This window comes from Staurois parvus, unplaced genomic scaffold, assembly GCF_062004578.1.
Source record: "Staurois parvus isolate SC_StPar_1 unplaced genomic scaffold, SC_StPar_1.0 ptg000018l, whole genome shotgun sequence".
Taxonomy (NCBI): domain Eukaryota; kingdom Metazoa; phylum Chordata; class Amphibia; order Anura; family Ranidae; genus Staurois; species Staurois parvus.
In genome coordinates this window covers 15,041,934-15,068,950 of record NW_028317814.1, presented here as the reverse complement: position 1 = coordinate 15,068,950, position 27,017 = coordinate 15,041,934, and the positions used below count along the sequence as shown (strand labels likewise).

The 27,017-nt window shown below is 42.3% G+C and overlaps 1 protein-coding gene across 1 annotated transcript; it reads left to right on the top strand.

Moving 5' to 3' along the window:
- Positions 1-7,187: 7,187 nt before the first annotated feature.
- Positions 7,188-25,557, top strand: LOC149473120 (structure-specific endonuclease subunit EME2-like). Its single transcript, XM_089684026.1, has 8 exons — positions 7,188-7,209; positions 8,135-8,271; positions 13,589-13,680; positions 17,235-17,339; positions 19,420-19,522; positions 21,287-21,402; positions 23,010-23,199; positions 25,327-25,557. Exons 1-8 carry the CDS (start codon positions 7,188-7,190, stop codon positions 25,555-25,557), a joined length of 996 nt encoding a protein of 331 aa, XP_089540152.1.
- The last annotated feature ends 1,460 nt before the right edge of the window (positions 25,558-27,017 follow it).

The window sequence follows — 27,017 nt, the reverse complement described above, 5'->3', positions numbered from 1 at the left end:
TCTTATCTCTATCACCCAAACCGTACTCTTTGCTCCTCGCAAGACCTCCTACTCTCTAGCTCCCTTATCTCCTCCTCCCATGCTCATCTCCAAGACTTCTCCAAGGCATCACCCATTCTCTGGAACTCCCTACCCAAATCTATCAGACTATCACCTACTCTACTTACCTTTAGGCTATCATTAAAATCTCTCTCTTCAGGGAAGCCTATCCCGCCCTCTGCTAATACTGGAATCCTCTATGCTTCCAACCACTCCATCCCCCACAGTTTTACCTATTGTACCACTCACCCCTCCCTCCTAGATTGTAAGCTCCAAGGATCAGGGCCCTCAATTCCCTCTTGTATTGAACTGTATTGTTACTGTATTGTCTCCCACTATAATGTAAAGCGCTGAGCAAACCATTGGCGCTATAAAAATCCTATATAACAATAATAATTAGTACAGTGGCTCCTCCTGAGCTGTCCGTTTTTTTTCTCATTCAGTGTGTACCAGGCTTTAGTGCAAATAAAAAATGTATCATGGACAATACTCGATTGTTCCTAAAGACATTCAGACAATTACAATCTGGTGGCAATTGTTCAATACGAATACCCTTAATTAACCTGAGATGTCCAACAAACTCATATGGGTTTGATGGTCAATAAATGTCCGCAAATCGTTAACCATATAGTGTACTTCACTCTCTTTCTTAACTACCTGCCGACCGCAGATAGCCGAATGACGGCTTCACTGCGGCCGGCCAGTTCTGAGTGGACGTCATATGACGTCCCCCCAGAACGCGCTCTCCTGCGCGCTCCAGGGGGCGCGCACCCGGCGATCTCCGTGATCGCTGTGTCCTACAGACACAGCTGATCACGTGATGTGGTAAAAGGCCAATCACAGCGCCTTTTACCACCTGATCAGCGGTGTCCAATGACACGCTGATCAGAGGGAAATGCAAGTGCCGGTTCTCGGCTGCACTTTCCTCACGCTGTCAGATCGTGAGGAAAGTACTGCCGAGAACCTGCAGTTGTCAGAGCGGGGATCGGCACCGATCATCAGGGCACTGATGATCAGTGCCCTGATGATCGGTGCCCAGCAGTGCCACCCGCAAGTTCCGCCCACCTGTGCCCAGCAGTGCGCCCACTAGCTCCGCCCACCTGTGCCCAGCAGATCACCCACCTGTGCCCAGCAGTGCATCCACCTGTGCCACTCTGCAGTGCCACCTACCTGTGCCCAGAAGTGCCACCTACATGTGCCCAACAGTGCCACCCACCTGTGCCCACCCACCTGTGCCCACCAGTGCCACCCACCTGTGCCCACCCACCAGTGCTGCCCACCAGTGCCACCCACCAGTGCAGCCCAGCAGTGCTGCCAGTCAGTGCCACCAGTCAGTGCCCAGGGGTTGTGCCAGTCAGTGCTGCCAGTCAGTGCCCAGCAGTGATGCCAGTCAGTGCCGTCTATCAGTACCCATCATCAGTGTCACCTATCAGTGCCACCTATCAGTGCTTCATATTAGTGCCGCCTATCCGTGACACCTCATTAGTGCTGTCTATCAGTGCCGCCTATCCGTGCCACCTCATTAGTACTGCCTATCAGTGCCCTTTAGTGCTGCCTATCAGTGCCCATCAGGGCCGCCTATCAGTGCCCATCAGTGCTGCCTCATTGACGCACATCAGTGAAGGAGAAAAAAATGCCTGTTTGAAAAATGTTATAATAGAAACAAAGAAACTTTTTTTTTTTTCAAATTTTTTGCACTTTTTTATTTATAGCGCAAAAAGTAAAGCGCCCAGTGGCGATTAAATACCACCAAAAGAAAGCTCTATTTGTGAGAAAAAAATTATCAAAATTTCATATGGGTACAATGTTGCATGACCGTGCAATTGTCAATCAAAGTGCGGCAGCGCTGAAAGCTGAAAATTGGCCTGGTAAATAAGGGGGTATAAGTGCCTGGTAGGCAAGTGGTTAAACAGCTTAGTTCATCAATTACTTTTCTACACTGTTTACCAAACTATTCACTGCAAACTCTACAAAGAATTAAAAGGAAACAATAGGGGTTATCTACTTAAACTGGAGGGTGCAAAAGCTGGTGCAGCTCTGCATAGAAACCAATCAGCTTCCAGGTTTTGTCAAAGCTTAATTGAACAAGCTGAAGTTAGAAGCTGATTGGCTACCATGCACAGCTGCACCAGATCCTGAACGCTCCAGTTTTAGTAAATCTATTCCTATGTATATGTGTAAGAATGTATACTAGAATTTGGAAAATTAATATAATGAGTTAGTTTGGCCAATTATTTTTTTTTTTCACATTTCATAACCCCTCATTTGCTGTGGCTTCAGTTTGTGTTGCTTGCCTATGAGTAAAAGGTCGGATGTTGCAATCAAATTTTATGGCATATTCCCTCAAGACTAGCTGGACGGGATCATCAGAGAGCATGTACGCACGGTTTTAAGCAAACTCCCACACCCCTTCCTTTATAGAAAACAGTATTTTAGATGTCATCCAGACATTTTTACCACCAACCTTAATTATTAAACTAATTGTAAAGGATTGCTTTTTATTTTTTTTTAACCACTTCCTGTCCAGCTGTTGTATATAAACGGCCAGACGGTGGCAGTACAGGGTCGGGTAAACATTTATAAACAACCTCCCCGCCCCCTGCTTGTGCGCACTCCCTGGGAGCACTGTGATCTAGTGCCCGCTGTGTCCTCCGGACACAGTGGAACACCGATCGTCGTATGGGACCTCTGTGCAAGGTACCGATCATGTAATCACTGATTGGCCAATCAGTGATCACATGCAGAGTATTAAGCAAGATGTTACTTCTGACATCATTGCTTACTACGTGTGAAATCTGTGAATGATCACAGAGGTCACATGGTACAAAGCTATTCACAACAGCCTTGTACCATGTGACAAGCTGTGACCAATCACAGCTCACACAGTAGTTCTCAATGGCTACAAGAATGCAGCCAGAGAGAAGGAGCAATGATTGCTTTTATAGCCTTTATGGGTGTAAAAGCAATCAGTGTAAAAAAAAAAAAAAAAAAAAAATCTTCATCACCCCCCACAAGTAGTAGTGTCACCATGGTGACACTGTACTGCTAGGGCGACAGTATGTTAAAATAATAATAATAAAAAAATAAAATAAAAATGTACAAACAAATGTTTAAAAATTATAATTTTGGTTATAAACTAATTTGGGTTATTTATTTATTTATTTTTTTTACTAAAAAGATAAACGGAATAAATTTTGGCCAAGATTTACGATGAAATATTATTTGCAAACTTTTGTAAGAAAAACACTTTTTTTCAAAATTTTGGGACTTTTTCATTTACATAGCAAAAAAAAATCTCAGTGGTGAATAAATACCACCAAAATAAAGCTTTATCTGTTTAAAAAAAATGCTAAAAAATTCATATGGGTACAGTGATGCATGACCGCGCAATTGTCATTCAAAGTGTGATAGCACTGAAAGCTGAAAATTGGCCTGGACAGGAAGGGGGTAAAAGTGTCCGGACTTGAAGTGGTTAAATAACAAACATGTTATACTTAACTGCTGTGTGCAATGGTTTTGCACAGAGCAGCCCCAATTCTCCTCTCCGTGAGTTCCCCTGCTGGCACTCCTGGCTCTTTGCCCCCACCGAGTGCCCTCATAGCAAGCATGCTTGCTTCTGAGCTGGCTCTGTGTGTCCATAGACGCACAGAGCGCGGCTCCTCCCTGGCTCTGATTGACAGCAGTGGGAACCAATGAGGAGGGAGAGAGCCAAGAGAACGGCTGCTCCTGTGCACACTGCTGGATTGAGATTGGGCTCAGGTGAGTACAAGGGGAAGCTACATGCAGAAGGTTTTTTTTACCTTAATACACATTAACTTTCCCTTAATAATTTCGTTGAACTAAAATATTAACATGGATTTCTATTAAACTTTTTACAGTATGTTTTTGGTCTGTTGCTTTTTTTTTAAATTTGTAATGACATTTAATGTACCAGGACCTACCGCGATATGTTAAATAACCCCAGGCTTGCCCATGGTCCATGTTCTGGAAGACACAAACACAAGTTAAAATATGTAAATTAAGATTAAAGAATGAGCACACTGTTAACAAAACCTAGCTAGTTTCATATATTATTTAGGAAAATCAAGCAAGTTGGCAAACATAACCTTTCAAATTTATCCATCCTCCTTCGGTCACCTTAGGTCTTCAGAGTTCTTCAGTGGTATTCTAGAATCCTGCAGCTATCTTCACTGGAGTACATAAAAGAAAACACCCCTTAAACCTCTTTATGTGTGCGTGCTCTTAGCTGACAGTCTTTCAATAACAACTCTAAATTATAATCTGTCCCTATCATAAGTATACACTGGAGGTTTAACTAAAGTTCTGCAAGATGTAGCTGGTACATCTATCATGAAATCAACAGCTCTCAGTTTGTGCTATCTAAACATACACTATATTGCCAAAAGTATTGGGACACCTGCCTTTACACACACATGAACTTTAATAGCATCTCAGTCTTAGTCCGTAGGGTTCAATATTGAGTTGGCCCCGCCCTTTGCAGCTATAACAGCTTCAACTCTTCTGGGAAGGCCGTCCACAAGGTTTAGGAGGGTGTCTATGGGAAGGTTTGATCATTCTTCCAGAAGCACATTTGTCAGGTCAGGCACGAATGTTGGATGAGAAGGCCTGGCTCACAGTCTCCGCTCTAGTTCATCCCAAAGGTGTTCTATGGGGTTGAGGTCAGGACTCTGTGCAGGCCAGTCAAGTTCCTCCACCCCAAACTCAATCATCCATGTCTTTATGGACCTTCTTTTGTGCACTGGTGCACAATCATGTTGGAACAAGAAGGGAACATACCCAAACTGTTCCCACAAAGTTGGGAGCATGAAATTGTCCAAAATATCTTGGTATGCTGATGCCTTAAGAGTTCCCTTCACTGGAACTAAGGAGCCAAGCCCAACCCCTGAAAAACAACCCCACACCGTAATCCCCCCTCCACCAAACTTTACACTTGGCACAATGCAGTCAGGCAAGTACCGTTTTACTGGCAACCGCCAAACCCAGACACGTCCACTGGATTACCAGACAGAGAAACATCTCCACTGCTCTAGAGTCCAGTGGTGGCATGCTTTATACTACTGCATTCAATGCTTTGGATTGTACTTGGTGATGTAATGCCCGGATGCAGCTGCTTGGCCATGGAAACCCATTCCATGAAGCTCTCTACACACTGTTGTTGTGCTAATCTAAAGGCCACACAAAGTATGGAGGCCTTTAGCTACTTACTCTGCAGACAGTTGGCGACATCTGTACACTGTGCGATTCAGCATTCGCTGACCCCACTCTGTCATTTTACGTGGCCTACCACTTTGTGGCTGAGTTGCTGTTCTTCCCAGTTTGTTATAATACCACTAACAGTTGACCATGGAATATTTAGTAGTAAGGAAATGTCACGGATGGACTTACTGCACAGGTGGCAACCTATCACAGGACCACACTTCAATACACTGAGCTCCTGAGAGTGACCCATTCTTTCACAAATGTTTGTAGAAGGAGTCTGCATGCCTAGGTGATGATTTTATACACCTGTGGCCATGAAAATGATTGGAACCCCTGAATCCAATGATTTAGAGGGGTGTCCCAATACTTTTGGCAATATAGTGTATATACTGGAGCAGGGTGGATAAAAATCAATGATTTTTTTAAAAAAAATCTGATTTGTTTTTATTTAAATCTGATTTTTTTTATTTAAAATCGGATTTTTTTGAATAAAATGCTTTTTGAGAAAAATATATTACCATCCAAAGGTTATTCCATCATGAAATAAAGATTAGTTTTTTAATTATGTAGAATAAGGCTGTATATGTTTAATTTTTTTTGGTAAATAAATTCCATTACTACATTCACAATGTCATGCTCTTCCAGAGGTTTTTGTAAGATTATTGGGCAGTTTCTCTGCCTACAAGATATTATCACAGATGCTTGGTTTACTTTTGCAGTTCTCAAAACTGAATTTTACTCAGCGGAGATCACATGCCTCTTCTTCACAGCAAAAATGTTATAACATGAACAGTGTTAAGAAAAAGACCTTAATCCTAACTTCTACAAACCCATGAATACAGAATCAACCCCTTCACTGCTAAGTTTCAAGAAGTTCAGTGAATAGAATAGAAACAATATTTTTCTGATTGTTTGGAGTGGAATAGATCTGCACAAGAAGAAAGTGAAACTAAGTGTGAGGAGGAAGGGGCTGACAGTCTAAGTTTCTTAAAATATATATATTTTGTTTAGCCAAATTAGTTACCAAACATGGATTTTTGTTTAAGGAAATCACATATGCTGGAATGTTATTGTTTCAGTTGAATAAATCTATTTAAATTGTTATTATTAAGGTAATGATTATTTTTCTCCTTCCTAAGTACAACAGAAAAGTTGTCCAAATATGAATGATTAACCTATTAAACTGGGGATAAAAAAACTAATATGAAAAGTTGTTATTCTAAAAATCTTCATCTACTTGCATATTAAAGATATACCAGCAAGAATCAGTCTTTATGTAGAAAACTAGGATTTAAATCAAGCCTTACTGACTAGTGATTTAAATTGTGATTTAACTCAGTTTGATTTAAATCAAATCCACCCTGTACTGGAGTATTTGTTACATCTGAACCTATGTCACCATACAATAAATAATTTACTATAAGAATAGTGATATGTAGAACTGTAGGGAAAATTATGGCAATAGATCTAGGAAGGTTCTATGTATTATTAAAAGAGCAACCTCAATGACCCTTTACCATCCCTGTGTTCTATTTTTGTTCCCCTCCTATCTTGTTAGCAGGGTTACCTTCAAAATACATACTTACACATCCAGCTGATATAGTGTTGTCCTGGGTCAAACCACCGATCCACTGCAGCATTCCAGGTCTTGCTCCACCATCTCATTTACTTACAACATCAGGGGGGAACTATCTATTTTGGGTTCTTGTAGCTGGCCTCATGATGGCATGCATGTTTCACTTCATCAGGGGGCTGGCTGCAAGAACCAGAGCCTCAGCAAGCCCCCTGATGACGTGGCATTGTAAAGTACCCCAAGGCCTCCCTCCCTTGATGCACCAGGAGGGAAAAAAAAAATGAAATGAGGTTCCCATGGCATCACCACAGCCCCATATTACACATGACCCCACCTTGGCTTCTAGCCCACAAAAATGAACACAACATGCAGAAGACGTAAGAGGCAGGCAAGCAAGTGTGCTGTCTTGTCTACCATGTCCATGTGTGCAGTATCCTTAAGGGCTGATTCACACTAGAATGCTGCGCGGGTTTCGTGCACCGCATTCTGAATGCGCTGCCCTTGCGACCTGCAGTGGGTGTCAGTGCAATATTACTGACACAGTAAACACAGTGCATTGGCCCACACCACATTGCATGGTACAAAAGTACCATGCAATCCAGTTGTAGTGCGTTTACAAAAGTAGTGCATGCACTAATTTAGGTGCAGTGCAGTACAATTTCAGCCCATTTAAAATGAATAGGCTGAAATCGTACTGCACATAACTGCATATGAATCGTACAGGAACGTGCAGCGCATACCGGTGCGATTCCTAGTGTGAATCAGTCCTTAGAGTCTGATGAGCTTAAATACCATGGTGTGTATTCTGGCTAAGATTGTCAGCGCCACTTTCTACCCTCTCAATTTTGCAGGACGGCGGTCATGATCTTCTGAACTCTCCCTCACCTCAGCTCTGTAATCCACTTTGACCTTAGTAATATTCCAGTAGCAAGGCTCATCGAATTGCTCCAGCCAGGACTTCTTGGTCACCTCTATGTTCTTACATGCAGGGTTTACAAACAAATGGGGCACATTGAGAACTGGCTATATATATATATATATATATATATATAGTCTTTTGGCGCAAGCTACCATTTCAGATTAGTGTTTGGCAGCTTTTTTGGAGGACCAGAAGAGGGTATCTGCAAGGTTAGGCCTTGTGTTCTTACATGTAGAGTTTACAAGCAAATTTGACTCATTGAGAGTTGGCACTATATAAATTGTCTTTTGGTGCTTGCTAACATTACAGATCAACTTTTTGCATCATTGCAAATCACACATATATGTCTACATTGTGTTGTTGATTGATCTCTTATTGCGCAGGTCTTCTCCAAGATGCAGGGTCAGAAGGTATGCTGGAAGCTCTGAGTTCAGCTGGGTATACTTACTCCTTAGAGCCACACTCTGTGCCATGGAGCATTACCTGGAGAAGAGAGATGCCTGCTGACTGGACATGTGTAGTAAGTTGTGATTGGAACAGACAACACGTTTTTGTATTAGAGCCGCTTATATTTAAAGTGGAAGGATCAGTCAACTCCAAACTGATATTTTAGTTCTTTGTAGGTGCTGCTGAGATAAAATGCCTGTTAGTTCTTTATATCTCCTGGGGATTCTCTTATTGAGATCTTTGTTGAGCATCACAGGTTTTCACAACTGATGTGGCCATTATGAGATGTCCCATTCTCTCTATTGGGTTTTCATATTTATTTTAGACTGCGGAAAACATAGCCAGAGCAAAGGTGGCCAGGAACAGTCATGGATTATAGCAGGAAGATCTCCCTGTAAGAGCAATCAAGATCTAAGAAAGAAACCTGGGGCAGTCTCAGTCTGCCAGACGTCACCTGCAATAAAATATCCATCTGAGAGGGTTAGTCCTATTTGAGGAAATCTGTACTATTATTATTATGCAGGATTTATATAGCGCCAGCAGTTTGCACAAAGGATGACAGTACAGTTACAATACAAATTAATACAGGAGGGATCAGAGGGCCCTGCTCAGTAGAGCTTACAATCTAAGAGGGAGGGTCAATTGATACAAAAAGTAATAACTGCGGGGGATGGGCTGATAGAGAAAAATACATGTACCGTTGCTAGGAGGGGGCAGGATAAGCCTCTCTTAAGAGATGAGGTTTTTAGGGATTGTCTAAAAGTGGACAGGGTAGGAGATAGTCGGACACATTGGGGAAGGGAGTTTCAGAGGATGGGAGTACCTTTGGAAAAGTACTGAAGGCAAGAATAAGAGGAGGTAACAAAGGAGCTGGAGAGCAGGAGGTCTTGGGAGGAAGGAAAAGAACTGGAAGACTGGAATTTTGAGACTAGGTTAGTGATGTAGCTGGGGGCTGAGTTGTGGATGGCTTTAGAAGTTGTTGTAAGTACCTTGAATTTAATTAGTTGAGTAAGCGGAAGCCAGTGGAGGTATTGTCAGAGAGGGGTGGAGGACACTGAATGGAAGCCAGTAGAGGGATTGTCAGAGAGGGGTGGAGGACACTGACTGGAAGCCAGTGGAGGGATTGGCAGAGAGGGGTGGAGGACACTGAATGGAAGCCAGTGGAGGGATTGGCAGAGAGGGGTGGAGGACACTGAATGGGGGCCAGTGGAGGGATTGGCAGAGAGCGGTGGAGGACACTGAATGGAAGTCAGTGGAGGGATTGGCAGAGAGGGGTGGAGGACACTGAATGGAAGCCAGTGGAGGGATTGGCAGAGAGGGGTGGAGAACACTGAATGGAAGCCAGTGGAGGGATTGGCAGAGAGGGATGGAGAACACTGAATGGATGCCAGTGGAGGGATTGGCAGAGAGGGGTGGAGGACACTGAATGGAAGCCAGTGGAGGGATTGGCAGAGAGGGGTGGAGGACACTGAATGGAAGCCAGTGGAGGGATTGGCAGAGAGGGGTGGAGGACACTGAATGGAGGCCAGTAGAGGGATTGGCAGAGAGGGGTGGAGGACACTGAATGGAGGCCAGTGGAGGGATTGGCAGAGAGGGGTGGCAGACACTGAACAATTGGTAAGAGCAAATAGGAGCTGTCAGTACTAAAGTCTCTTTTGGAAATTCTAGTTGCTGGACTATTATGCTAACCCAAAGGCTTTCAGTACTTTGAGTCAATAACTCAGATTAGATGAGCCGTTCTGATTTTTCTCTGGGTTCATTAGCTAAATTCTTGCCCTAGGTTGGAAGTAGAGATGAGCGAATCGAACCAGGCGAAGTGGAATTCGTTTCGAATTTCAGGAAAAATTCGATTCGTGCCGAATCCGAATATTAGCCAACTTCGGATGCACGAATCGAATTTTTCCCGATCAGCCGGCAAAAAGTGTCCCTGCAGAGAGCTCCACTATTTCTGACAGTTCTCTGACAGTTCCTTCACATTTACAGCGGTTGAAACATTGTATCTATTTGTTTCCATTTAGGATACAGATGTTTTTATTCGGAAACAGATACAATGTTTCAACCGCTGTAAATGTGAAGGAACTGTCAGAGAACTGTCAGAAATAGCGGAGCTCTCTGCAGATACACTTTTTGCTGTACTGGAATACTTCTTCTTTTCATTCTTCTTTTCATTCTTCTCATTCTTCTTTTCATTCTTCTTTTCATTCTTCTTCTCATTCTTCTTTTCATTCTTCTTCTTTTCATTCTTCTTTTCATTCTTCTCATTCTTCTTTTCATTCTCTTTTCATTCTTCTTCTTCTTCTTCTTCTTCTTTTCATTCTTCTTCTTTTCATTCTTTTTCTTCTTCTTTTCATTCTTCTCATTCTTCTTTTCATTCTTCTTTTCATTCTTCTTCTTCTTCTTCTTTTCATTCTTCTTCTTCTTCTTTTCATTCTTCTTCTTCTTCTTCTTTTCATTCTTCTTCTTCTTCTTTTCATTCTTCTTTTCATTCTTCTTCTTTTCATTCTTCTTCTTCTTCTTTTCATTCTTCTTCTTCTTATTTTCATTCTTCTTTTCATTCTTCTTCTTCTTCTTTTCATTCTTCTCATTCTTCTTTTCATTCTTCTTCTTCTTCTTTTCATTCTTCTTCTTTTCATTCTTCTTCTTCTTCGTTGTGCCCCGTGACTGCCCAAATGAGTGAAGTGTGCGGTGATTCTAAGATCGACGGCACTCATCTGCATGTCATACTGACTGACAGTATTATTTCTCTTCCCCAGCAGACTCCAAGGGCATTTAAATTAAAGGTACAGTGTTCTGCACTAATATAAAGGCTCTCTGAAGCCTAGAAACCCTTTTAATAAGTTAAATTCGCAGCGAATAAATTCGCATTGAATCAAATTTCTCCCGCAAATTCGGCGAATCAGCCGAATTGAATTTTTGAATAATTCGCTCATCTCTAGTTGGAAGCTCTGAATTTATTGATGCCAAAAATAGCCAAACAACAAACATTTTCAGGGGAAGGTCAGTAATGAAGGCATCCAGGCTGTGTCAGTACTGGTTTCCTTTATGTTATTATGTTAAAAAGAGAATAATACATTCTAATAATTCATATTTTATGAGAAAAGGTTTCCATTGTATTCTTTTTATGGCACCACCTTTGTGCACAAACAGCAAGCCACTGCACACAATGTAATTCTCACACACTGTTTTCTGTAATTCCTTTTACCTATATGCAGAATACATTTTTTAAACCTGAATGCCAAATGCTAAGCATGTATATAATGTCATCATGTAATCTGGTAAGTATTCAGTAAACTATAATCAATGTATCATAAAACTAGCATACAGTGTTAAAGTGGAATTTCACACAAAAGAGGGAGTTCTTCTTTTTTGCCGCCAACTCACCCCCCAACATGTTTGGTCATACGTTGTTACGTTACGGTCATACTGGGGGGGGGGGGGTCGAGCGGGTATCTAGTTTTGACAGGTATCTGCTCCCACTTCCACTTGGATCGCTTAGGCAATCCGAGTGAAACTTCACCCAGGCGATCCAAGAGAAACTTCACCCCCACCCCCCTCTTAACCCGCAACATTTTGGGACACATCACAAGTCCCAGAAAGCTGCAAGACCATTCACAAAGTGCAGCTCAACTTGTGCATGCGCAGTAGGTAGCTGGCTGTGAAGCTGTTAGGGCTCACTGCGCACTTCAATTAATAAACATGCTTGCACCGGGCTGCCAAAGACCAGTGAGTAACCAGCCCAGGTGAGGGCGGCACTTGATCCATGGATATCTAAATATCCTTATAATGAAAGTCAGTAGCTACGGTATTTGTAGCTGCTGACTTTTAATTTTTTGGGGGGACTTTGAAAATCCTCTGACTTGATATCAGCCTGCACAGGGAGCACTAAGACTGAGAGAGATATTCTGAGCTTATCATGGCTAACACTGGGAGCAGCCTCCAAGGGTGGGAATCAGAGGGATGAGATCATCAGTATTGGGCAGGGTGGATAAAAATCAATGCTTTTTTTAAAAAATCTGATTTTTTTATTTAAATCGGATTTTTTTTTAATAAAATTTTTTTTGAGGAAAATATATTACCATCCAAAGGTTATTCCATCATGAAATAAAGATTAGTTTTTTAATTATGTAGAATAAGGCTGTATATGTTTAATTTTTTGGGTAAATAAATTCCATGAATCCATTCACAATGTCTTGCTCTTCCAGAGGTTTTTGTAAGATTATTGGGCAGTTTCTCTGCCTACAAGATATTATCACAGATGCTTGGTTTATTTTTGCAGTTCTCAAAACTGAATTTGACTCAGCGGAGATCACATGCCTCTTCTTCACAGCAAAAATGTTTTAACATGAACAGAGTTAAGAAAAAGACCTTCATCCTAACTTCTACAAACCTATGAATACAGAATCAACCCCTTCACTGCTAAGTTTCAATAAGTTCAGTGAATAGAATAGAAACAATATTTTTCTGATTGTTTGGAGTGGAATAGATCTGCACAAGAAAAAAGTGAAACTAAGTGTGAGGAGGAAGGGGCTGACAGTCTAAGTTTCTTAAAATATATATATTTTGTTTAGCCAAATTAGTAAATAAACATGGATGTTTGTTTAAGCAAATAACATATGCTGGAATGTTATTGTTTCAGTTGAATAAATCTATTTAAATTGTTATTATTAAGGTAATGATTATTTTTCTCCTTCCTAAGTACAACAGAAAAGTTGTCCAAATATGAATGATTAACCTATTAAACTGGGGATAAAAAAACTAATATGAAAAGTTGTTATTCTAAAAATCTTCATCTACTTGCATATTAAAGATATACCAGCAAGAATTAGTCTTTATGTAGAAAACTCTGATTTAAATCAAGCCTTACTGACTAGTGATTTAAATCGTAATTTAAATCAGTTTGATTTAAATCAAATCCACCCTGGTATTGGGGGATTAAGTAAGAAAATTGTTACTCTACCGGGACCAAAGAAGAGAATTTTTACCAAAACAACAGCAAAATTATACAACAAGAACACAAACAGTAACACTAGCACTGTAATAATAATATGTTATGAGGCAAAAAGAAGTATGTGTGTGTGTGTGTGTGTGTGTGGGGGGGGGGATAAGGAGTGCACATAAGACCTACTACAAATATTTACTCAGAATGGTGATATAATGCCAGCTATTGAGAGCTGCTATCTTGGGGTGTCCTCTCTTCCTCTTAGATTTGGTTCACACCTGCAGATGCAACCAAATGCAGGTGCATTTCCATGTGTGGCATGAATGGCAGCCTGTTCATTTCCATGGACTGCTCTACACACGAGAAACACAGAAATTAAGTTCCGAACTCTTTTCATTCAGCTAACACAAAAATATTTCTGGATTTTCCAATCGCTGTTTTTATATTCCAGGATGGTCTGGATCTATGTAAAGGGAAAGAAGAGCAAATGCTGATTCTGGTGGAGCCTAGAGAATTTCTCAAGAGTGTCTTCTATTACATTCAGGTAAAATTTGGAAAGGTGAAGAACATGCAGATTTATATATATTCTGTATCTGCCACCCCTCTCTGCCAATCCCTCCACTGGCTTCCCATTGCCCAACGGATAAAATTCAAAACATTAACAATAACATATAAAGCCATTTATAACTCTGCCCCAAATTACATCACCAATCTTGTCTCCAAATATCATCCAAACCGTACTCTCCGCTCCTTGCACGACCTTCTACTCTCTAGCTCCCTTGTCTCCTCCTCCCATGCTCATCTCCAGGACTTCTCCAGAGCTTCCCCCATGCTCTGGAACTCTCTACCCCAATTTATCAGAATATCGCCTACTCTGCTCACTTTTAGGTGATCTCTGAAAACCTATCTCTTCAGGAAAGCCTATCCTGCCCTCAGCTAATAATGGAATCTTCTACTCCTCCTACCAGTCCATCCCCCACAGTTACTAACTTTTGAACCACTAGCCCCTCCCTCTTAGATTGTAAGCTCCAAGGAGCAAGGCCCTCCTATCCCTCTTGTATTGTTGCTGTATTGTCTCCCGTTATATTGTAAAACGCTGAGCAAACTGTTGGCGCTATATAAATCCTGTATAATAATATACTAATAATAATATAGGGACCCATGGGGCATATAGCTCAATATCCATGTGCCATATGTACAATAATTGCATTTGCTGAGGTCAATTATAATAGATGTAAAAAAAGGTTTACAGTATGTGTACTAGATTTTTTATTTTTTTGTGCTTAAAGTGTTACTAAACCCACAACAGTAAAATCAGTCTGTATATGCAGTAAATCATGCTTGTTATACTCACTGTGGAACCTAAGGGGTTAATCCTCTGCACTGTGTAAAAATTATGTTTGATCCAGACTTCTCTGATCCTCCCCTTCTACTGCTGTCCCCAATCCATCTGCTGATAGAACAGAGCCTTGGAGACAAGCTGCACATGCACAGTTTGGTGTGTATTGCTAGAGACCTTTTTTTATTTTCTTGGGAGAGTGCATATATCCAGCACAGGGTCAATAAGCACTGTCCAGACAGAGGTTTAGGGGTCATGCAGCCTCATAAGTCAGTCGGGAGAATGAAAACTCCTCCTACCATCTTTATCCAGTACTCTGCTGGACATTGATAGAAGTCTCAGGACTGCTCTACCCGCTGATAAAATAAAAGGTACTTAGCAGTTTATATTTACTAAAATAATTATATTTCCATGTTCTATGTACTGTGGGAGGCCAGATATAGTTAATGCAGGGTCCAGGGTTTAGTAACACTTTAAAGTGGAGTTCTACTCACTTGTCAAAAAATAACTCATTAGCTACAAAAACTGCTGACTTTTAAAAAACAGCCATTTACCTGTCCCTCGGTCCTGTGGTGTGTCTCCCGCAGCCCGTTTCACCGGCCGTCCTGGATTCCAGGAGGCCAGCAGGCCGTCATGTATTCCAGGAGGCCGGCATCTTCAGTGTGGGCACCCAGCTGTGATAGCTTGCGGCTTCACAGCCGGGTACCCACTGCACATGCGCGAGTAGTGCTGCACTTCCTGAATGGTCCTATAGTCTTCTGGGACCTGTCACGTGTCCCAAAAGACTACAGAGAGGGAGGGAGGACAACTTCTGTTTCCAATCGCCTAGGCAATCAGACCGGAAATGGGAGCAGGTACCTGTCAAATTTGGGCACCCAAAGGTGCCAGTCCTTAATGGGGAGCGGGGGAGCAGTCCTTAAAGCGGAACTTCACCTTTTGGGAGGAGCTCCGCCTTAAGGCTCAGTTTACATCTGTGCGTTTAACTGCGTTTTTATCAAGTTCCTGTGAGTTATGTGTGGATCAGTTTATTAATTTCAGTGGGCTTCCCTACATGTAGGAATCATGGTAAAGAAGCCCCTGACCCCTGTTAAAAATTATGCCGCATCAAAACGTACCCTGCATTTCAGTATGTGTGAAAACAGACGCATGGGAGTGCCATTAGGAGTTGATAAATACTACTACTACTAATAATAATAATTAATTAATTCAGAAATATTGGCACTGCCACGTGTCTGCCAAAGGACAGCCCTTTTGTTACCATTTAGTAACTTATATAAAGAGAAGTACAGACTCCTGTAGTGTTGGCTCTGAAGAAGAGGTTGTGTCCTCGAAACGCGTTAGCCAGTTGGTCATCCAGGGTTCCATCGTATGGACTCAGATGTTGTTTGGATCATACACCTTGTTCAGTTTGACATACCTGTGTTATTATGTCCATTGTGAGTATGATACCTATTTTTGTTTCTTTAATACATTATTTTAAACGATAATGCACTAGGTCGGTGCGCCCTTTTTCTGTTTCTCCATTTGTATCCAGTGTATTCGGACCACCCCGGTCTGTTGAGGGCAGCAAGCAGTGCATATTCCAGAAAATTCCAGAACATTCTTATTAGGTCTACTGAGTCCTTTCCTAGCGCAGGAGTAAAGTGTTTGTTGTACAGGATGTTTTGCGTCAGGAAAGCGCACAATTTTGTTCACAACCAACAGTAGTGTGAATCTTACCTTAGAGAGACTTGAAGTAGTAAAATGTTGCTAAATGTCTATGTATATTTCAGTTGTTTTCATTTTGGGAGATTATACGTGGAAGTAGTTTAATTACAAAGGAATATGTAAGAAAAGGCATGTACTGTAGATGGATATAGAAAAGATATGAAGTATACAGATAGAACAAAGGGGAAAACAAGGGAGTGATGCGAACTGAACCCACATTTTCTTCCACTCAGGCTTTAGATCACCTGAGCAGCCATTTTTTTTAATAACAACAAAAAGGTACTTTTTTTACTCAAAAGAATGTCATGGTAAAATGTTCCCATATTGATTCATGTGCTTTCTAATTTGTAATGATAGATCCGCTTTCATTGGTATTAAAAGCATGGCATGATCGGGGTGGAGGTTGTGTTTAATCCTTTCACTGGCACTGACGTAAGGGCAGAACTGCTTGCAGTAGGCCATGTCAGTAATCCTTTTTGCAGTTGCATTCCCTTAAGCCAAGGGTCTCCAAACTTCCTAAACAAAGAGCCATTACTGTGCTTCAGACTTTTGGGGAGCCGGATTGTGGCCCTTGGGAGTAGAAAGGTCCTAACATGAGTGGGAAAACGCAATGCCCCATTTTTGGTGTCAGTGGGAGGAATTGTGCTCCATCATTGGTGTCAATTGTTGATGTCATTAAAGGGAGTTGTGTCCCTTCATTGGGATCAGTGATGGGGGGAGGTATGGTTGGTATCAGTGGAAGAAATAGTGCCCTAAGGGCTGGAAAAAACAAGCAAAGGCCTGCATCTGGCCCCCGGGACACAGTTTGGAGACCACTGCCTTAGTCTATAAGCTAATAGCCACTACGCTGATCATGAACTTATGGCAGAGTGGTACCTGAGACTCTCCTAATTCATGAAGGGCCACAATCAGCAGCTGCCGATCATAACCAGTGAAAACATTGCCAAAGTGGTCTGGGTATGTGAGGTGAAAAAATGGACATCGGGCCCAGCAGTGAAAAAGTTAATAACAGCCTTGTAAGATCTAAAGTAGCTGATCCCTCTCCATTCCTGGCTCCTGAAAACGCCATGACTCCGACCTCTGTGTTTGGAATAGATAGGAAGTGTTCTGGAAAGAAGATCACCTTGGCTGTTTTGGGGCTACATGATTATAGAAGGTAAGTTGGATTACAGACTGCAACTTTCATTAAAGAGGACCTTTCACTTTTGAAATAATACCATTAGTCTGATTCAAGTTAAACATTTTTATTTACATTTTTTTGTCCAAAAAACTTTCTGTTCAAAGCTACAGTGTTCAATAGTCAGTCTGATTTTAAGATGCAAGTCTGGTTTACAGATTGAAATTTAAAGCAGAACTCCATGTAAAATTTTACTTTCCCATGCAGTGGGGCTGTGCGCTGCATGGGAAAACTGCTCGTTTTGTCCAGGGGTTTAGTGGAAAAGCTATATATATCCCGTCCTCCGATCCTCCGGAAAACCACGCTCCCCCAAGTCCAGCGGTGGACTGTTCCTGCCATCCTCAGGCTCTGAGACGGTCTGTTGGCATGATGACGTCAGGAACAGTCCATTGACAAGACCGCTAGTATGCGGGGGGGGGGGGGGGAAGCGGCAAGGACCAGTGTTGCGCTCTGAGGATCATCTGATTCGGTAAGTATATTTTCACTCTTATGACCCCTAGACAAAAACGAGCAGATGGCCCGTGCAGTATGGGCACAGCACCACTGAATGGTTCAAAAAACATTTTGCCCCGATTTCTGCTTAAAGGTTAAGTGTTGAAGGTGAGGTTGCACACACATTAATAAAATCAAAAATGTGCATTTATTAAAAGAGAAGTATGGGCTATACAAAGAGAAAATCTTCTACTCACCTAGGTTGATGCAGCATCAATCTGATGCTGCATCTGTCCCCCACCGGCTATCCACTGAGAATTAAGTGATCAGACACTGCTGATCGCTCAGTTCTCCCCTCCACTCTGAGAAGGGAGCAGTGATTGTCAGTGACTGGCTCTCTGCTCTGCCCCTCCAGCACTCACTGGAGTGATAGGCGGGGGTGGGAGTGGCTGGCTCAGGATATCAGTGGATTGCTGAGAAGCTGAGTCAGTTGCCGGTCCAGGATTCTGGGTGGATTCCAACCATGTGGTTAGGATCTTTCGGAGCCTGGACTGGCTCTGTGAGGTCAGAAAATGGATCACAGGAGTGCAGAACAAGCTGCACACCTATGATCCATAGGAGACGATTGGCAATGCTTCTCTTTTAAATATATGCATTCAGTCCTGCAGAGCATTGCAAGTGTAATCAGTGCATAGTGGGTGTAGTTCACAGGCACCTGCATTATTTACCCCAAGTCCTCAGTTTTTTGCTAAAAACCGTGCACTAACAACACCAGACTTCTGGTTCCAAAAGCTAACGTAACAAAGAGGTGGGTTCTCTTTTTATAGTAAGTAAAGTGCAGCACTATAAATAAGTAAATAAATTATAATAATGTCCGTATAAATGAATATTCTTATGGTGACAATCCGTGTGTAGAGTACCCACTATGGCGGTACTTCAGTGCTTGTGCTTTTAAAAGTGGGGTAAGAATACGCACTCACCAGATGCGTAAATAAATTACGCATATAGATCAATGATCGGAGGTCCCCTTTAATGAAGTGGAGTCATTGATTTCCTAGAGCTCACCCCTGAATCAAGATCTACCTTATTACACAGAGGAGGGAGTTCCTGCTACACAGGTTGCTACACCCACTCATCCCTTAAAGGGGACCTCTGGTTTACTGGATCCATATACCACCCAGAAGTGCCTGACATACCACCCATACAGAGGGAGGATATCTCTATACATGGCTTAATCCGCTTCCTTAAAGGGGACCTCTGATGATTGATTTAAATGCGTAATTTCTTTACACATCTGGTGAGTGCGTATTCTTACCCCACTTTTAAAAACACAAGCACTGAAGTACCGCCATAGTGGGCACTCTACACACGGATTGTCACCATAAGAATATTCATTTTATACGGACATTATTATCATTTATTTAATTATTTATAGCGCTGCACTTTACTTACTGTTTTGACTGAAGTTTTATTTGGTTACCTTTAGTGCATAGCTGCTGACGTTGAAAGCACTCACTTTTTTATTTATTTATTTGGGGTTCTCTTTTTATGCTTGAAGACGGAAAACACTGAGATGGTATAAGTGAACTGACTGAGCTTTAATAGTAAATGTTTTTTTGACCACCAGATGTCAAAGACTGTCGCGTAAGATGGAGAGACACTCTCTAGAGCCAAGCCTTTGCTATGATGAACAGCCAGAAAGCCAAGTGACCAGGCGACATATAGATGAGGTTGGTAGCTAATCTACATTTAAATACCAGTCCTCGGTTAAAGACTTCTCCATACATCATCTTCTTTAGTATCATCTTCTAGGATTAGTTTTGGAAACTAAATTTTGAATACAATTTTTTGTTTTAAGCAAGAGCCTAAAATGAATTTTGTTTTGCTACATAGTTCTTTTACTTTGCTGCATTGTGTCCTAAAGGGGGGGGGGGGACTATGTGGCCCAGTGAGCTTATGCAATACATTTTTGTCTTAAAGTGGAACTAAAGGCACACGTACTTACCTTAGTTCTAGTTCCAACAATCTGACACCCATAAAGTCCCTGCTCGGCGCTGTTCTCTTCTCCCTGGGTTCTTTTGGACCCTGGTTTTTGTTTGTTTTGATTGGCTGATGTGGGATGACATCACTCCCATACATGTGCAGGAGTGCAGTCATCCGGGCACGCTGGGAGTTTGCCAGTTTGTGCAGTTCAGTGTACATTCTACAGAGGACTGCAAATAGGCAGGAAAGTGTAACATTGCATTTTTTTTCTGCAATAAAAAGACTGCCTGTTCACAAATGTTTCTATTTTACATTTAGTTCCACTTTAAGTTTACATGTTCCAGACACCTCAGGTCCCATGCACACTAGACATTTAGCAACGAAGCATGAGATCCCAGCATCTTGATGCGGGCGGAAGGCAAAGGTTGCACCATCCAGCCTCACTGTCGGCAACTTGTAAAACTCTATGAGAGGCTGAAAGCTGCTGCGGCTGGACAGGCCTGGATGTTGCACTGAGTGTTCCTAATGTTTGTGGCAGTATCAGGGGTGGACTGACAACTCATGGGGCCCCCGGGCAATAGGGGATTATGGGGCCCCTGTGTCCTTGTCCAAACTCAAAAAAGCCTATGAAAAAGGTACCGGGGGCATCTCATGGGGCCCCCTACTGACCCCGGGCCCTCGGGCAGTGCCCGAGTTTCCAAATGGTCAGTCCGCCCCTGGGCAGTATGTGGCCAAGGATGAATGCTGGGAGTGCACACTGCATGTATTCTGGGTATTCGTTCCTGGGAACATACTGCCCTAAATGTTAGTACCACTCTGCGCACCATCCAGTCCCATCCATCCGCAGCAGCTTTCAGCCTCTCATAGATTTTTTCAGACTGTCAGCAGTGGGGCTGGATGGTGAACTTTTCATTTGCACCAAAATGCCAGGATTTCAGGCACGGGGGGCTAAACACCCAGTGAGCAATGAGGCTTTTATGTTGAAGCCATAATATATTTTTCAAACTAGCTTCTGGGGAGAATTTACTAAAGATTTGTCACTTTATTTAACCTTCCTGTGTAATTTACAGTAGAAACTGAGTTATTGTCAAAACTTTTTGCAAACTGACTGCCAAGTGGCAAGATCAGCCCTCTTTCTGATCAGTTTCAGAGCTGTAATAAGAATCTCAGACCTTCTCTGCATCAGTGGCCCCGGCTTAGGTGTTTTTTTTTCTTTTGTTTTTTTTTTTACTTTTTGTAGTCATGAATGTAAAATTATTTTGTAAGAAAAGGAGCGACCTTTGCATCTCTTTACAAGATCCTTTTAGATTGGGGCAGCACCTAAATATGGGCGTAACATGGTGCAAAAAGATGGAGTTGCCCTTTAACTCTGATTTTTCTCTAGTTTATTATCACTGTTAGGCATGCTGTCAAATCTAAATTTTAATGTGAAAGCATTATGTATATTCTAATAAAGTTTTCTCTGTGATGTCACCTTCTTTGATAACTGTTATCCTCCTCTGTGGAGGTAGGCACTTATCTTTCTACAGCTGTACCATGAGACCGAAGTCTTATTCTTGGATACATGGAGAGAACTGGGGCAACATGTGTGTGCTGTGACCAAGAGTATAGCTCAGCGCCCGTTCCGGTGAGTTCACAAAAAAGTGACTGGACAATGTAAATTCCTTGTGAGTGAAAGGTTATACAAGTGACATGAGCAGCCTTATAATCATTGCCCTGCTTTAATGGATTATTTAGATTTCTGTTTTTCAGCAAATCAGCATTTTCAGGTGGTATAAAGGAAAAAGAATTTACATTTAAAATGAATTGTCTATTTTGAATCCACTGAATGCCTACTAAATTATTTCCGTTTTAGGTGTACGCCAATAACCAAACTGCAACATCTTGAAATAACATACACTTAGAGCAGAGCTAAACCCTCTTGCCCTTTACAGCCAAGGAAGCTATTTTCTTAGCCTCTGTTTAATCATTTGACCTCTCGAAGGTTTTACCCCCTTCATGACCAGGGAATTTTTTTTATATTCACCACTGTGCTACTTTAACTGGCAATTGCTCAGTCATACAACACTGTACCCAAGTGAAATTTGAGTCTTCTTTTGGTGTTATTTTTTATTATATAAACAAAAAAAAACCCCAAAAAAGTTTGGGGAAATAAAACACAATATTTTCTACTTTCTGTTATAAAAAATAAAGAAATGTAAAAAATCTAATTTCTTCATAAATTTAGGCCAAAATGCTGCTACATGTCTTTGGTAAAGGAAAAACCCCACTAAGTGTATAATAATTGGTTTGTTTGAAAGTTATAGCATCTAAAAACTATGGTGTATATATACTGGAATTTACGCAGCTTTAACGCTGTGCTGGTGATCAGTGACTTACAGTTGGACTGTGATAGTGTGGTGGGCAATCTAGTGCTAACAGACCGTCACTGGGAGGTAAATTAAATGACACTGACATCACTAATACAGTGATCAGATATAATACTTTACACTGTCCCTGTACTAATTACACTGGCTTGGAAAGGGTTCACATCAAGGGGCAGTCAAGGGGTTAACTGTGTGCCTAACAAGTGTTGTATGTGTAATATGTGCTGCTTTTACTAAGGCCCCTTTCAGACGGGGTGGACCAGTCAGCGGATCAACTGTCTTCTATGAGCGGTCGAATGGAAAACAACCGCCTGTGTGTTTCCATCCAACTGCCATCCCATCCGATCCGGTGGACAGAAGGGGAATGGATCCCCATCCATCTCTTTTCGACGGATCAAATCGGATTGGATGTCGTTGGGTGTAAACAGACACATGTCCATTTACACCCGCCGCTCCATAGAGGAGAATAGAGGTTTCAATGGGTCCACCTGAAAAACGGGCAGATGGACCCGATCAGAACGTCTATGTGAAAGGGGCCCAAGAGATCTGGCTGTTTTTTTTCCCTGCTTTTCAGGGAGAAGAAACAGACAGATCGCTGTTCTGTGTACAGAGTCCTGTGTGTTTGTAAACACAGGGCTGTGTGCTGTGAATGGATACAGCCAATCAGCAGGTGTCAGCCATAAATCATTGGATGAAACCTGCTGACAAAATTGCACAGTGTCCAGTCTCAGTGGGGGTCAGCAGTGGGCACACGCATGCATGCCCCAAATTTTTCTTTTCTTTGCAGCAAACATTGAGGTCAGATGACCTATAAGTGATGGTGCAGCAAGGTGGACCGTGGTAAACAACGTTCTCTCTCTGTCTGCAGGTTGCACTGGGAGGCTCAGAGCTACTCCTTCTGCACCTCAGCAGGCACCTGGCGAGGGTGGGGACCCAAAGGATCGCTCACTGGCTTACCATTGGCCTGGAAGAGACAGATTCAGCAGTTTAATAGAGTCAGTCCAGCAATGGCTGCAACTATAACAGAGGCCTATCCTTCTCCACAACTCCTTATGCAGGTCAGTGTCTTTGTGTAATGTGTTTTCTGCCCAGGATCCACATGCAATGGGGGAGATTTACTAAAGCTGGTGCAGCTGTGCATAGTAACCAATCAGCTTCAATCTTCAGCTTGTTCAGTTATCCTTTGACAATAAAACCTAGAAGCTGATTGGCTACCATGCACAACTGCACCAGATTCTGTGTGCACCAGTTTTAGCAAATCTCCCCCACTATTTTTCACACTAAAGGGAAAGCTTGAGCATCTGCAGATATTAGACAGAGGAGTGTATAGCCATAGGGATCATTGGTCACTCCTATCAAAACAATGGACCATCTTCTAAGGCAGGGTCTCCAAACTTTCCAAACAAAGGGCCAGTTTAACCTCTTGACACATGCAAATGTGCGGCCTCCCGGTGTCTGGGCCTAGACGCTGAGCGGCCGCACATTTGCGTTCTATTAAAAAAACATATGTGCTGAGAGCACACGCCTGCGCACTCCCAGCACACATGTCCAGTACTCATGGAAAGGTCCCAATCTCCTCTTTCGATCGCGACCTTTCCCGATCATGTGACAGTGTGTCACGGCGGTCACATGACGCTAAACCCTGCCCCGCCTCCCGACTTCTGAAACCCTTAAAGGGCCAGGAGGCGCCGGTGCCAAGGGGTAATGTCCTTTAGACTTTCTGGGGGCTGGATTAGGAGTAAAAAAAGTCCCTGATGTTAGTGGGGAAAAGTCATTGACGCCATCTTTGGTGTCATTGGGAGGAAATTTGCCTCATCATTGGTATCAGTGAGATAAATTCTGTCCCATCTTTGGTGTCATTGGGAGGAATTGTGCCTCATCGTTGGTGTCATTGAGATGAATTGTACCCCATCATTAATGTCATATGGCCCTATTGTTAGTGTCATTGGGAGAAATTGTGTCCCATCCTTGGTGTCATTGGCAGGAATAGTGCCCCATCATTGGTGTCAGTGAGGGTAATTATGCCCCATTGTTGGTATCATTGGATGAAATAGTTCCCCAAGGGCCAGATAAAAGCAAGTAAAGGGCCGCATCTGGTCCCCTGGCCACAGTTTGGAGACCACTGTTCTAAGGCATGCCGTAGAAAAGCACATATCTGAAATTGACTGGAAGTAAGACATTTACTTAGTTACATCAAGCTGATGTACAGTATATATAAAAATAGACCTTGTTTTTTAATTGCTTGTATAAGATGGTTTTGAAATTTTACAATCTTTCCCAAAGCCCCTCTCATCTACTATTCCCCACTGACAGGTAAGCTCAGTGGCCAATAGGGAGGCACAGGAGCCAGGAGAGGGGGAGGGGGTGTCAACCCTCACCATTACTCTTTTAAGGCAATATTTGCATATTCGAGCACCCCAGAATATGGGGATCTCTGGTGGATCTGGAAAATATTAAAAGGAAAGTGCTTCAAGTATTTCTTAGACTTTACCATACTAGTCTGGAAGGTATTAAAAGGTAAGTGCTTCAAGTATTTCTTAGACTTTACCATATTAGTCTGGAAGGTATTAAAAGGTAAGTGCTTCAAGTATTTCTTAGACTTTACCATACTAGTCTGGAAGGTATTAAAAGGTAAGTGCTTCAAGTATTTCTTAGACTTTACCTTACTAGTTTAATAGAAACATACATTGATGCTGTTCTGTAATCATTATTACATCATATTAATGTATTTTTTTCAGTGTCAGCAGTGTAAGCACCATGTTTGGCTTGGTATCAGCCTGCATTCCCCTGTACAGCAGAGCTCAGAAAGGAGGAAGCACAATCAGCCAGGTGTTGCTGCAGTGCAAAAGGAGCATGCTGATAAAAGAGCAGTGATGAAGGGATGAGCGCAGTGTGCTGCTTCTCCTTTCATTGCCCTGACACAGGGTGGGGTGGAAAATAGATCTGTAAGTAAAAATGAATCCACAGCAGAGACAAATCAAGTCCCCTCCCCTTCCAGGCAGGGATGTGCTGTGAGGCAGAGCTGTGTAAATGGTAAGACCGGATGGACAGAAACACAAATCCTTTAGCAGGTAAATAAGCTCACATGTACGCATTTCATCTGTTCCGTATTAATTCTAGTAGTCGGTGTATAAAGCTGATGTTATTCAAAGAAAGTAAATTCTGTATCTTTTCTCTCTATCCAGGCATACGTGGCATGTAATACTGATAAAGAGAGACTATCTCTCCTCAGTAACCTGAGGGTACCACGTGCTGGAGGTGCCACAGACGATATGGAGTATCCAGATGAAGATGTCACACAGTCTAATGACCAAGACCAGACAAGAGAGAGGCGCATTGGTCCTGATTTGTCACGACGCATCTGGCTGTTCATGACCTCAACCAATCCAGAACTGGTATTGGACTTAAATTCCTAGTACATAATCACTGGTGCTTTTGTACTGTTATTTGGCAGTAAAGTATTTATAATAAAAATATGTTTCCAATCATTGCAGTAAGGAAAATGTGCCTGTGTGTTTTAATGACTGGCTCATTCGCACCCTATGGAAAGATCTATAGTCACTTTAGATCAGTGGTTGTCAACGTATGAGATAAAGGGGGCATCAAATGTGGCCCCTGACATCACCAAAGGACCGCACATACTGTTCAATATATATAATGCTTGAGTGGACTGTCGGAGACTTCAGACTTTAATAGATGAAAATGAAGGCTAGAGAGTGTAGACGTGCCACATTTTGGGCTGGGGGTGTGCTTTTGAAGACAATAGAAAACAGGGAACACGTTACATGAAACTAGTAAACATCAATTCTATTGCCCCAATCGATGTTTCCACTATAGACCACTAAGGTCTGAGGGCCACACATCATATATGAAAGGGCCACATGCCTACAGTCAATAAAGTGGTACTTTAGCTAAAATAATAAAAATGGGCAAACAGGCAGGAAGTTTAATGCAGAAAAGACATGCTTTGTCTCTTCTGCACTGAAGTTACTTACCTGCTGATGATTTTTAGGTGACAGGTTCTCAGTCTAAAAGATGTCTCCTCTGTACTTCACTGAGTGTACTGCAATGCAAATCGCACTGCAATACATTCCTTCCCGACTCTGCTAGCCAACGAAAGTGACAAGTGACCTGGAAAAGATGTCATACACATAGTTTTCTGGGTCACAGCAAGAAGGGGAGGAGAGTGGACGTGTGTCCACTCTCCTCCCTCCCCTCCACCACATAAAATACCCCTCAAAATAATTATGAGGCCACTCCCATATACACTATATTGTCAAAAGTATTGTTCGGCCTGCCTTTACACGCACATGAACTTTAATGGCATCCCAGTCTTAGTCCATAGGGTTCAATATTTAGTTGGCCCCGACCTTTACAGCTTCAACTCTTCTGCTGTCCACGAGATTTAGGAGGGTGTCTATGGGAATGTTTGACCATTCTTCCAGAAGCACATTTGTGAGATCAGGCACTGATGTCGAACGAGAAGGCCTGGCTCACAGTCTCCGCTCTAATTCATCCCAAAGGTGTTCTACCGGGTTAAGGTCAGGACTCTGTGCAGGCCAGTCAATACCTTCCACCCCAAACTCACTCATCCATGTCTTTATGGACCTTGCTTTGTGCACTGGTGCGCAGTCATGTTGGAACAGGAAGGGGTCATCCACAAACTGTTCCCACAAAGTTGGGAGCAGGAAATTGTCCAAAATGTCTTGGTATGCTGACGCCTTAAGAGTTCCCTTCACTGGAATTAAGGGGCCAAGCCAAACCCGTGAAAAACAACCTCACACCATAATCCCCCCTCCACCAAACTTTACACTTGGCACAATGCAGTTTGCCAAATACCAGTCTCATGGCAACCGCCAAACCCATCGGATTGCCA

What these genes read in the sequence shown, in the direction of transcription:
- LOC149473120 (XM_089684026.1), top strand. Translation starts at nt 7,188, where the DNA reads ATGAACACAACATGCAGAAGAC. An exon ending in CTGCTGACTGGACATGTGTA is followed by an intron (nt 8,272 to 13,588) that starts GTAAGTTGTGAT and finishes TTTATATTCCAG; the next exon opens with GATGGTCTGGATCTATGTAA. An exon ending in AGTGTCTTCTATTACATTCA is followed by an intron (nt 13,681 to 17,234) that starts GGTAAAATTTGG and finishes CTCTCCATTCCT; the next exon opens with GGCTCCTGAAAACGCCATGA.